Genomic DNA, 12,650 nt, shown 5'->3' with positions numbered 1-12,650 from the left:
ACAAACGGACAGATGTTAAGGCTACTAAATAACACCAATAAAACCATTTGTGACCGTTTTTGTGAAGCGTGGGTACTTTTAGCCTAAAATGTAAAAAGTAAATGGCTAAATTTAAAGGTGGGGGGAAACATATTTTAAAAATGTCTTTATTAAGATCATAAGGACAGACAGGAGATGGCAGTCAGCACATATGTAATCATTTTTATAATTCTGATGAGGTGGGGCAAAGGCTGATATCTAAAATATCAAGCAATCGATTTCCCGTACAAAAGAGCTGAACATAACCTACTCATACATCTTCACATGCAGCCGTGGTGTGCTCAGCAACCCCTTACATTTATTAACATTTGGAGGTGTTACCATCCAGGGACAACTACGAAGAGATGCGTGTTAAAAAGAGGTTTTTAAAATACTGCCAAACATGATCCTTTACGAGAATACCTTTAAAACCTTTTACCTTTTAACATACCTAAAAATAAATTGTTGAAAAATGGCCGCAACAGAAAACAAAAAGAAAGAAAAAGAAATGCTGGTGTGCTTAAATAAGCCGACAGGTTTAAGAAGCACGTGAAGACAGCTTGCTGGTGATGCCACAGTGATCATTAACAACACAGACATCTTTCCAGATGCATTCAGAAAAATAACGTTTGCCGTCTACACAAACTGTAAAGTTCTGACAGTGGTTGGGTGTTCAGAAAAAAACATTTTTGTCATAAGTAGCACACACATCTTTCAAAGGAATCTCAAGTGTTCTGAAAGACAGCTAGATTCCAGTTTCCCTTATAGTCCTGGGTGTTGGTTTAGATGCCTCTTGTGGGTCTTTTATGCAATTCTATGACCATGTTAGCTATGCTAGGTTTCCTGCAGACTGGCTTTGACCTGTAAGGCAACCTAACATACAGACAAGAAATCAAGCTGAATTGCAGAGTAAAAGCTGAGTGCTGTCAGTATAACTTTTTTCCTCTCTCTTAGTTTTTGTTGTTTGTTTTTTCATTGAGACAGCATACGACTGGTTCAGAAGACAGAGCTTTGGCACACCAGATGCTCAGCTGACGAACAAGAACAGCAGCTACGGAGCCACTAATCATTTCTCGAGACAGAAGCAACAGAGGAAAACGAAACCATTTATGGGAGACAACGGCAGGGAAAGGAGACTGTTACTTCACTGTGGTAGCAGAGTCACTTCCTTAAAAGTCAAGACGGTAAGGTATAGTGAGGAGAGGGCCAGGTGCTTCAGTCACAGGTTCCTCCTAGCTGCCACGAAGCGGTTTCTTGGGGCGTCTCCATAAATTACAAAAACCGCAAGAAGTATGAAGCTCTAGAGGGGCTGACAACAGCGGGTCTAAATAAGAGAGAAAGGCTTGGGCTATTCTCTGGCCCGGTATTCACTTTAAGATGATGTGGTAGCCGTCGCTTGTGTCATCTAGAGAGAAAAGAAAATATGTTTTATGTCAAGAATGAAAAAAAAAACAAAGACTGGATTTAATAAACTTGAAATGATAATACAGAAACCAATAAATCACCTTTCATTGTGTCCAAAACAAAACATACTTCATCTTGGAAATTCTGGATCATCTGTTAGGACAACAATAATTATTTAAGGCGGGAGGAGGCAACACTAGCATATGCCTAACGTCGTATGTGGCTGTGATTTCAAAGCTCAACGTTTTGGAAATTCGCAGCAAAGGGATTAGCTTACCTCATCGCTAACCATCACATGGATGCCAGTGGGACCCTGTTTGAAGATCTGATGTATCTGTCTGGGGGAGATGTTGAAGAGCTGAGCGAGCTTCTCGGTCAGCTCAACAGCAGTGAGCTCCTCCAAGTAAATGGCGTGATAGACTGCAGGAAAAAGCAGGTGGAATCAAAGCGTCAGGGGTCAGGGTAGATGCCCAAGATTTTGAGGAATTCACTTTTTCGCTTCCTTGCCCAGAGCACGAAGAGATAAATAGATATCTATTTACTGCAGGAGGTTATCGAACAGGAACAGTTCAGGTTTACAGGGTTTTGTGTGTGGGGAGGTCTATTTCAATGCGTGATAGAGTGACTTAAAAGAGTCTCAGCTGGTTCCTTAACAACCTAACTCTGAAAAGAGGATTCCGGGAATTAATCCTCAGCAGTGTCCAAAATTAACTTTTTGACTCATAAGCAAAGGTCACTGGTTGGCTGAAGAAAATTCTACAAAAACTACACTTAATTTACCGGCTAATTAATTCATTTGAAAATCATATATCACCAAAATAACACATTGTGCAACTATTTCATATTTACATTCATCTAATTGAGATAATAGCTGTATAATAATTACTTTGAATAGATTTCAAATTATCTTAAACAAGAAGCCAGAGTAAAATGGGCCAATCAGAGGCTGAGTGGGGAAGATTAGAGTAGAATATCAGACACAGACAGAGAACTGAAGCAGCCTTCCTGTAAATGACATTCAAACACAACAAACTCTAAAATCCATTTTTATTTCGGTGCAAAAATCTGCCGCCAATGTGGCACGTAGGTTTCCAAGATGCTCCTCACTAAGCATAAAATCTATCAGCGTTTGGTGCTTGATGGTGTTTACGTGGGATCCTGGCTTTCAGAACAGTTTTGAACCATCCTCTTAGCACAAGAGCTCAAAAAGCTCCTTTCGTTTAAATCTCGTTTAAATGTCAGAAATAAACTGATTTAGGTTCAGACATGACAGTGCAACACATTTTCTTTCCCTCCAATTAAACAGAGAGCAGGGTTGCTGCCATAATTATTATTTTCTTATTTATTTATTTATTTATTTTTTAAATGGGAATTCATTTATGCACTATGCAAAAATAAACCTGCACGAACATGTACAGACCATAGAAAGTGCTAGCAGCCGCATCTCCGTTTTCATGTTTTGGTTGCTGCTCCCGCGCGTGCTGAGACTCCTGGCAAACGTAGATGGTCAGCCTTGGACGAACCACCCTGCGTCCACACAGAGAAAAGACCAGCATTTGTTTAAAAAATAAAAAAAAAAAGCCGATTCTCAAACCCATACATATTCCCTTTTGGATATTATGAAGTGAATGACATGTTGAGAAATCTGACTGAATTGACAGTGACCCACCGTCCCTTTAGTGCATTGAAAAGTCTTATACCATCAGCTGGCCCACAGATCTGAATAACGTCCTCCCTGGTCAGCTTCAGCAGGTCTGCCCCTGGTACAAAAACACAAAGCTGACACGTTTAGCCAAATAAAAGCTTTGATCCACATTAAAATTAAGTCGATTGCTTTAATATTTCCCAGCACACATTTCAGTGTCCAGCCAGAGAGTGGGAACAGTTTAAAAGAGTGGTTACTTTGTGTCATGCCGGGCCATCATACTGATATAAATTTTCCTGTCTTGTGTCATCTAATATCTAATGTTTTCTCTACCTCTGCTCACTTTGTTAGATCTCTCCCCAATACCGAAGCAGACACAGTATCAGTTAACTCAGCAAAGGCTGCAAACAAGCTGTCATACGATCGTCACAAGTTGATACTACGTTAAACTAAACAGGTGCTGCAGGGATAACAGTTCTTTTATTTTTACCTGAGAAATTGGTGAAGAGACGACAGAAGGGCGAGAAGCGGTTTCTGTGAAGCCACTGCTGTGCGTCCTGTGGTGTTGCTGTGGCTAACAAATTCTGAGAAAGAATTTGTGAGAAAGAAAGAGTGAGACAAACAACTCAACGCAACACGATTTGACACATCCGTGCGGAAAAACTTAGCTTTAAAAAACAGTTTTATGTGAAACTAGCGGCATTAGTCGGCGAAAACCCATCACATCTGTCCACGGTTTGAAATAACAAAGGAATAATAACGAATAATAAACATTCTGTGAGGAGGCTTAGGAAAATAATAATCAAATCTACGAATCATTTGTCAACTGGTGCGCATGAAGCATATATATATATATATATATATATATATATATATAAAAACAAAACATATCAGTGTACAACATGAAATCCCCCGCCATTCAGTTGGATTTTCTTTTAATGTCCAGAGTGCTACAATTTTTATCATTCCCAATAGTTTAAATCACTCCTTCAGGCAGGTTAGGCAGATTATTGTGTGTCGTTGGTGAATTCACAGCTAGGCAGAGGTTTTCCTGTTGTGTTTTTAACATGCAGCGAATCTGTGAGGCAGCGGGCAAGCAGGCAAGAAAATAAATCCACAAAATGAACACAAACTTACATCTGCGACCTGAACAACAGGCTCAGGCAGGTGGTTTGGTGATCCATTTCTAGAAGGAAGAAAAACGAGTCGTGTCAGGACCCGGGCGAGTCAGAAATCAATGTTAGAAAGACACCAAAGCAGCATGTGCTGCAGAATTCAAGCAGGCCTGAGTGGATTTGATTCTATATCCAAACCAAGCGGCATTATTCAACGGGAAAATGTGAAACACTCATACCCCTCAGCGACTGGAAAGCTACTTTGTGTGCTATTGAAGCCAGGAGATGGAGAGTTGTTGACATATGTGACCTCAGGCCAAGGAGAGCACTGCAACAGACCAACACATCTGTTACTGTGGCATCCAAATTACATCACAAATACGTTTCTTTTCACACGTTTTAAGACTTGAGCGTCCTTGGTTTTTCCTGTAGTACTGTGTAGACTATTGAACATCTTTTGGCTTTGGACTATTGGACAAAAAACAAGCAACTTGGGTACATCAACTGGACTGATGTGAAATTGTGATTACAATCAAATAGGATGCTTTTGGACAAGAAACAAGAAAAGGTTCATCAATACAGATAAGAATCATGTGTGGTAGCTTTAAGTGGGACTTAAACTAATGATGCAGATTACACAGTTGCTTTTACTTTTTTCCATGACCCGTTTGGAGGTAAAAGCTTAATAATTTGCACCCCAGTAAATCCGTTTAATTTTGTTCACACAGATTCACACCATCAACACCTTTGCACCATGCTTACCTCTGTCAGGATTGTAGTTTCGTAGGAGGGCTGGTACTTTTCCTTTTCCTGCGGCGCCCTCTTCTCCATCTTCTCCCGGTCCGTCTTCTGTTTCCTGTCTGCACCTTTGGGCTGGAACAGGTCACATGGAGGAAATGATGGTCATGAACACCATCACCACCAATAAAAAAAATTAATGTTTGCGTTACAGAGCATTAATGGATTTTTTTTTCCCCACTTCTGCTCTCTTTCCATCACTCCTCTTACCTTAAAGACTTTGAACTGGCAGGAGGCAGAGTGGAGATGCTCTGTGTACTCTCCATTCTCATTCTCTTTAAACGTATCTATCTGGATGCGGAAAGGGACGCCTTTCTCTCCCCCGTGCTTGCGCATGGTGAACTCTGTGCTTATGCAGTGAACCTAAAAATGATAGAGAGCATGAAACTTAAATCTACATGAGAACGATGACAAATTAGGTCCGTGACACCACTTAATCAACAGGTCTTCACAAAACTGCTGCACTGCAATTGCAGACAGACATTACTTATCGTTACGAGAGTATGTGAGTACATGAAATATTAACAGGCTTAATGCTATAGAGACAGAGCACAGCGTAACCCACTATGAAAACCAAAGGAGATGGTCCGACAAAATGACACACAGGGTTAAATCACAAAATTTCTGCAACTTGCTCAAAACACGAGAAACTGAGGTGCAGTTAATAATCAAAATGATGATGGGTTAAGATAGCTGTTAAAAGCTTGTTAGTCAAATGTTAGCGAACATAACATCATTGTATGGCTTTCTAATTTATTCAGTGAGAACTTATAGTTTTTCTCTGTATTCTAGTGTTGCCCATTTCTTTATAATCTAAGTTGTACCATAAAGCAGGTTTTTTTTTTTTTTTTTTAAACTTGCTGAATAGACATTAATGTCTGCAGTTTTCTGAATCTTCAGCTCATGTCTCACAGCTTGTTGCCCGTATCCACATTTATCTCCTTCAAGGGTCAGTTTTCAGTTCAGCTCATCTTGCTTTTTTAGTAGCAGACTAGTAGAGGGATTAATTCTGTTCCCCTCCAGTGTGGCCAGGATCTTAATTGTACCCTGTCTCCATAATGCCAGAGTGCTCTACACTGCTTCAGATAAGTTCTCTCACTTTAATAAACAGAAATAAATCAACACTACAGAGAAGGAGACATAACAAAATGTGCTTGGAACACAGAAGTGTTGACAGTCATGCTACCTGGATAAAAACAGAGGTTCTCTTTGAGGGGTCCCAAAGGAACTCCACAGTGTTAAGCTGAGTGGGGTTAGCCCTGGGGTCGATTATGCCCACTGACATGGGGATATCTGCAATGGATCAATGCAAAACAAGCTCTTATCAAAGGGAAGTTTAAATGCACACCACCTTTTCCATGAAACAACCACTGCCATTTCTTTACATTCAGGTTAACAGCAAATATCACAAATTGATCTTTATCCCTAAAATTACTCGATGGTTAATATGCACAAGGGGCTACTCGGCAACATGATTTCCATACCCAAGTCAAACACAACCCAAAGAAGAACAACCATGTCGGTTCAGTGCTCACCCAAGTCGAGGATGCGATCCCCGGGCCTGTTCCAGCGCCAGCCCTCCAGCTGCTGGTGCTCTGTGTACTGCAGCCGCCGGTCGTGAAACACCACCCGAATAATACTCTGCAATTAGGAGAAACTCAGTTTCACATGATTTTTTTTCTTTAAGTGACATGTAAATGCTTTTTGTACTTATTTACTCTAGCAGACACAGGCTTGCTGAACTAAATTCCTACCTTCACCATTTTACCAGTGATTTCAGGAAGTTCCCCAATTTTCCGATTGTCAAGCATTCTGATTTCATAGGACTGCCCTGCAGTAAGAAAATTTAGATCTTTTAACTATGTATAGAAAAATATACAAACGATCACAATTCTTACAAGGCTGCCAAAAACAAAAACATTTAAAGCTCTGTAATATACTCCGTAGTCATAGTTATCACATTTACATCTGTCCATGACGCGAGTCACAAAACATCTACAATGACATCCATCAATAGCATGAGTATAAAGCAAATCATTGCAAACGATCACGAGCAATCATTTCACAAAATGTTAAGACAGTGACACCGTTTTCATCATTTAACTCTTCACATGACTAAAATGGACGGGAAATCCTTTAAAAAGAACATTTAAATAAACAAAAATAAACTGTTGGAAATCCTTTCCAAGCAACGACTGTCCGTAGACTCAACACTCAGGTAAAGAGCAAAAGCCCAAAGATACACGTTTCCTCCTTTGTGATGTTTTACTTGGCCTTCACTTCACATGCTGCTCGTTAATCCTTCTGCCTTAGTTTTTTTTTTTTTTGCTTCGATTTCACTGTACGTTTTGGGTCACTGACCCTCTGTACAGCGAAGCTCCATTCAGCCAGCTTTCAGAATTCGTCAGGCGGCTTCTGTTAGATCGTCATGGAACAGCAGTGACACACAGTCAGAGGAAACGCTGCCTCCACGTGTTTTCACAGATGATGATGATCATGGGTCCCATCTAAGCTTTCTGCAAAGCTTCTACTTCCTGATAGTCTGGTACAGACAGATGTTAGTTTCAACTCCTCTGTTTGTTTGAGATTTTTTATTTTTTTTTAAATAAGTTTATAATGTGGAATGGTTTGACATAATAAAAATACTGAGGATTGACCAAAAGGTTCAAACTCAATGGTCTGTTCTTTTTTTCCTTTCCAAATAAATTGATTTGGCCACACCTTATGTTCCTGTGATGGGTTTGTTTTATTTCTGTAATACAGATGTTCAACTTAAATTGAACAAATATGTCAAGAGCTCCTCTGGCTGCGTGGTGCGAATTAAGATCACAGCTCCCGGAGTCCCAAAGTCTCAGAATTTATCCTGCTTTATTCTTAAAGAAATAACAAAGAAACATTATGGCCTGTGCATGAAATTTGTTCTACTTCTAATTTAAATGCAAATACCCTCAAATTAAAGCTGAGGATCTTCCCTTTAATCCCAGTTTTAATATTTACTATCAAATTTACAGGTCTGGATAAAATGGAACCTTACTTAGAAGTTATAGCCGTTCATTTCTCATCTTCTGGTTATGGCTTTGGAATCTCACATGGGTAAACACGTGAATGAGCATTTGTTTACCAGCATTTCATCTGAGGTTGAATTTGGTTCCAGGGAAATGGGCACAACTACAGCTGCCTAAGGAGTCGTAGAGGATTTTACCGATTCTCCAAAACAACATGCAGTACTGTGCAGTTCTTTTTATGGACATACTGAAAGCTTTTGATACTGCTGAACAAGCGAGACTGCAGAAAAGACTAATCAGAGCAGAGCTCAGAAGAAACAGAAGTACATCTCAGCGTAAGCGGGCAGAAGTTATCACTTCTGGCCTCCAAGATAAAGCCCCAGGGGTTGGTTCTTTTCCCGTTCCATTCATCAATTGTCTCGATTAAACGGTTTCAAATGTAATTTTCTTTCTCCAACTCTTCAGCGCCTAAACCCCATAATTATGTTAGTCAGCAGCTATAAGCTTTCAGTACCAGTCAACATAACTTGTATGACCACAGAAAGCATATATGCATGGACCGCCCCTACAATGGAGCCCCGAGGTTCAGCATTTATTCTAAATCTCTTACTCGCCACAGCCCGCTGTATGCTCGTGCTGGGTGGTCTGCAGCCAGAGATTTCATTACTAGCACATTGTTATTTACAAGACCATTTGTTGGTCTGCTCCCTTGATATCGACAGGCCTTCAAAAGAGCACAGGAAGTTATTGTTTTCACTCCCACAACTTATCTGCACCCAGACCTCGTACTGACCCGGGGGGGGGGGGGGGAGCTGTTTACATAAGCTGTACCCTTTGCTTGAAACCAGGAAAACTTCATCTGAAGGTGTCGACCTCACTAAATGCATTTACAGCTCAGTTCAGTTGAACATGTTTTGACTGGCCTCACATCGCCACTTTTTCCACCACTGATGATGACCTGCGATGAACATCTTTGGATTTTCTGATTTCAGTTCCTTTACACAAAGTTGAAAAGTGCACGGTGCCGTCAGTCCTGACACTGACCTTGGTTGAGGTAGGTGAGTGTTTCGTCATGCAGTTTAATGGCTGGCGAGGTAGCTGCACACAGAACATACTGAAAAGGAAGGATCTTGTTTTCGTTGTCGGGAGGCAGGTTGGATTCCTCCTGTTTGAAGATGGGGAGGGCAAGTACATCGCTGGAGAACAGAGCCATAAGAAAAACATTGTCAGTAAGTTGCCAACAATTGTTCGTCACTCTCTGAGACATATTCACTCTTTCCCTCTACAACCCCTGGCAAAAATCAGGGAAAAACCACACTTGGGGGATGTTTCTTTTGCTTCTTTATTTTGTAAAAAAGATAAAAATAAACCAAACACAGATGATACAGATATGATACAGAAGAGTTGTATTCAATCGCTGAACATTCCGGCTTGGTAAAACAAACCTCAAAAACTTTTAAACAAAATTGTAATTTTTTACTTTTTTGTTTTTCAGATCAACTAGAGGGGAGAAAAATACAAAACATGGACTCACTATGTTCTTAAACAAGTCTGAATACGCAAATGAATCTGCAGTTTAAAAAAGCACGCTTGAAGAGTTTAATAAGCTGCAGAACCCGGCTGATTGGGAGCAAACATGACCCCAATAGGAAAGCCTTAAGATCTTTCTTGTTCCTAGTCAGCCAGGTCTAAAGATTTTGAGCAAAAAATGGGAAGGTTGTAAAAGGGAAACATACAGGTCCACAAGGAGAATGTGACCAAAAACTCAAAGAAAAATGCCTTAAAAATTGAAAATGCACAACAAAAGAAGCAAAAAGCAAATAGGGAGGATTATTTCAAATAGAAATTAAGGCTGCTCTATGTCATGTCTGTTTTTTTAATCTTTTGTTTTTTCATTTAAACAAAATTCTTAAAAAAAACCTTAATGTACATCCTCCAAGTGTGATGCTTTCATAATTTTTGCCAAGGGTTAGAATAAAACAAACATACAGATAATCCTAATATGCAACTGTTTCGATTCCATACTTTAAACGTTGTGATAAAAACGGATGCAAAATCAAATAGTCCAACAGTGTTAACCATCGCCAGATAAAACTTTAGGCTGAATAGCGGGTTCTGATGTTCTCAAGCTGTGCGGCTCATTAAGTATAATGGGAGCAGCACTACTAAATACCGAGGTATCCAGTCAATGTGTTGTTGCTCCTCTCAACACAGACATTTCTGCAACAACCAGGCACTTCTCAGAGCCTCCAATTTGTCAAAGGGGAACACAAAAGGAGGCGGATCCTCCTCCAACACAGCAAAGTGCTTTAGTCACCCAAAGCTGAGATGCACTTCAAAGCATTTTCCATCATAAAAAAGTGAAACGGAGCGTCCTTTAAACGCTCAAATAAGCATGACCAAATGACAAAATGTGAAACTGTTCACAATATTTACATAAATGGATTAAGGGATTAGATGCACGGTGTGGGAATAAACCAAAAAGCCTCTTGTTATAGGACCAATCTCCATCTTCTTTTTTTTTTTATCTGTATCTGCAAGTGCTGATTCATATGCACCTCTGCCATCTCACAGGGAGGGACAACACATACCCTCATGCAAATTCAAAATGTGAAGAGATTGTACTGCTGAAACAAAGCCTAGCTATTGAAAAATGCGAAACACCAAACAAACAAAAACATCTTTCAAATTTGGCTAATACTATTCAAATGCCCAACAAGTAACTGACTGACAAAAACAAACAAACCTTGAGATGAATTTCAGAAAACAAATGTCTGAAAGTACTAGCAGATAAAAAAACAACAACTACAAGCAAAGTCATCAGGCATCAAGCAAGTGAACCAACTTCATTTAAGTGAAAGTGACAACTGAAACGGGCATCACTTTGAAGTAACAGTAATATCAAAGTTTAAATCAACAGTGACCTCCTTCACACAACACAAATAAATATTAGTCAATTTGAAACGCTGTACTGTACTAGTAGCATTCAATCCAACAGTACACTGAAGACAGAGGGCCTAACCCGCCAAAAACTCATACCATACCTCATACTGTACGCCCCAGCACCAAGCTCCTGTCCTATGCCGGAGAGACTGGCATCAAAGTCCTGGACCAGTCCGGACTCAATCACCTCATCCGTGAGGGGCAATTTCAGAGCCCACGCCATGGTGACGATGTGTAGACTTTATGAAGGGCAGTTCCGGTTAAAACTCAAGGTGAGTTTTACCTGTTTGTTACAACCTTGAAAATGCAGAGAACAAAGTGAAAAAGAAAATTAGAGGGTTATCACAGAGTGTGGCTACAACGCAAAAACCGTCAACTTAAAGCCTCATTTGGTGGTATAGACGAACACACTGACAGAAACGAGTTATTATAGTCAAATAACAAGGCAGGGAAGTTGTCAGAAACAAGTTACCAATCTGATCGATTGGGGTTCTTAACTATAACGGTAGTCACGTTTTTGGCACCGTCCATTGATGGGCTGGTGAAATACAACAATTTTGAGGTTAAAAATATCTAAACATTTTTTCATTTTTAACAGTTTTTACGTTTCTGGAGCAATAGCTTACTTTAGTGATTGATATAAATCTTACCTTAAGATGTTAACTGTGGGTATTCGCTAACACCGCAACAGTTTCATGCCATCGTGTCTTCGCCCAGGCACTAAAATAAACATGTCGAGCTAACAGTTTAGCTACGTAGCCTGCCTGCCGCTTCACGTAACTAGCAGAATGCTAACCTTTTCTTTAAATTTGGTCTTTGGTGTTCACCTCTCCAGTTTTCGGATCTTAACCATACTTATATGTAAAATTGCGTAAAATTATGCCATACTTCTAATTATTTGAAAAATAGCGTATTGCTTTTGTTTGTTTATCTAGCCTCGTCAGGAAAAGGAGCCGCCGTAATTTCCTGTTTGATCTCTTCTTCGCGATTGCACAGATAGTGCAAAAGATCGTTAGTGCTCAGTATCGCCACCCATTGCTGAATTACTGCTATGGGCCAGGCACTATAAGAAAAAATATTATCATTATTATCAGCAATAATAATGATAATAATACAACGATGAATTAAATCTTGAAATTTACAAGGATTTCTTAAACAGAAATTTGATTACGCACGGTTCAAACTTTTTGTTTGACAAATGGAAAGTTAGAAAACTCCATAAATTATTTGGTTCATGTAAGATATTTTGTGATTCATCTTAAATCGGCTTCAACACCCAGAAATAATACATTTTAAACACGTTTCAGAAGATATAACATTGTAGAAGTCGGATCATGAATAACAGAAAATAACTCCTTTGTAAGAGCCTTCAGGTTGGAAGGTGGAAAATACACATGAGAATCATCTTATTGGCCTTTAAAGACTTTGTGCAATTCTTTTGGAAATGACTATCATGGGTAAATGTGTAAAATAAAACATGAATATCACCATGAAACTTACTCAGTCAACTAATGATATTGTAGACTTTTTGTCAAAATCAAAAAATATATATACATATATATATAGCTTTTATGTCTACATATACAAATGCGGTATTATCTATTTAAGTGTGCAGTCATTTGCACACTTATACCAACATAGAGCAGTTAAATAAACATTTCTGTGAATATTTTTTTTTTGTTTTACATTTTCTATTGCTCTAAGTGTGAAATAGCAGTTTTT

General features: G+C 39.4%; 1 protein-coding gene across 2 annotated transcripts; it reads right to left on the bottom strand.

Moving 5' to 3' along the window:
• Positions 1 to 130: 130 nt before the first annotated feature.
• On the bottom strand, positions 131 to 11,901 carry tfcp2 (transcription factor CP2). Of its 2 annotated transcripts, XM_075475202.1 has the most exons (16): positions 11,579 to 11,901; positions 11,030 to 11,225; positions 9,030 to 9,181; positions 6,735 to 6,811; positions 6,516 to 6,621; positions 6,167 to 6,273; positions 5,191 to 5,343; positions 4,945 to 5,055; positions 4,422 to 4,510; positions 4,205 to 4,253; positions 3,558 to 3,651; positions 3,092 to 3,182; positions 2,843 to 2,949; positions 1,700 to 1,842; positions 1,524 to 1,575; positions 131 to 1,423 (listed from the first exon to the last, which is right to left on the bottom strand). In XM_075475202.1, the coding sequence occupies exons 2-16, from the start codon at positions 11,149 to 11,151 to the stop codon at positions 1,386 to 1,388; spliced, it is 1,491 nt and encodes a 496-aa protein (XP_075331317.1). In that variant the 5' UTR covers positions 11,152 to 11,225; positions 11,579 to 11,901; the 3' UTR covers positions 131 to 1,385. The 2 variants fall into 2 exon arrangements, with proteins under 2 accessions (XP_075331317.1, XP_075331318.1); XM_075475203.1 differs by lacking the exons at positions 131 to 1,423; positions 1,524 to 1,575; positions 1,700 to 1,842 and having other exon boundaries at positions 2,849 to 2,949; positions 3,123 to 3,182.
• Positions 11,902 to 12,650: the final 749 nt, after the last annotated feature.

This window comes from Odontesthes bonariensis, chromosome 10, assembly GCF_027942865.1.
Source record: "Odontesthes bonariensis isolate fOdoBon6 chromosome 10, fOdoBon6.hap1, whole genome shotgun sequence".
NCBI lineage: Eukaryota > Metazoa > Chordata > Actinopteri > Atheriniformes > Atherinopsidae > Odontesthes > Odontesthes bonariensis.
Note: the sequence above shows the minus strand (reverse complement) of the source record. Positions and strands in the feature narration are given on the sequence as shown.

What these genes read in the sequence shown, in the direction of transcription:
- tfcp2 (XM_075475202.1), bottom strand. Translation starts at nt 11,151, where the DNA reads ATGGCGTGGGCTCTGAAATTGCCCCTCACGGATGAGGTGATTGAGTCC. An exon ending in GAACCTCTGTTTTTATCCAG is followed by an intron (nt 5,344 to 6,166) that starts GTAGCATGACTG and finishes TATCATTTTTAG; the next exon opens with GTTCACTGCATAAGCACAGA. An exon ending in CTGTTGTTCAGGTCGCAGAT is followed by an intron (nt 3,652 to 4,204) that starts GTAAGTTTGTGT and finishes ATTCTTTCTCAG; the next exon opens with AATTTGTTAGCCACAGCAAC.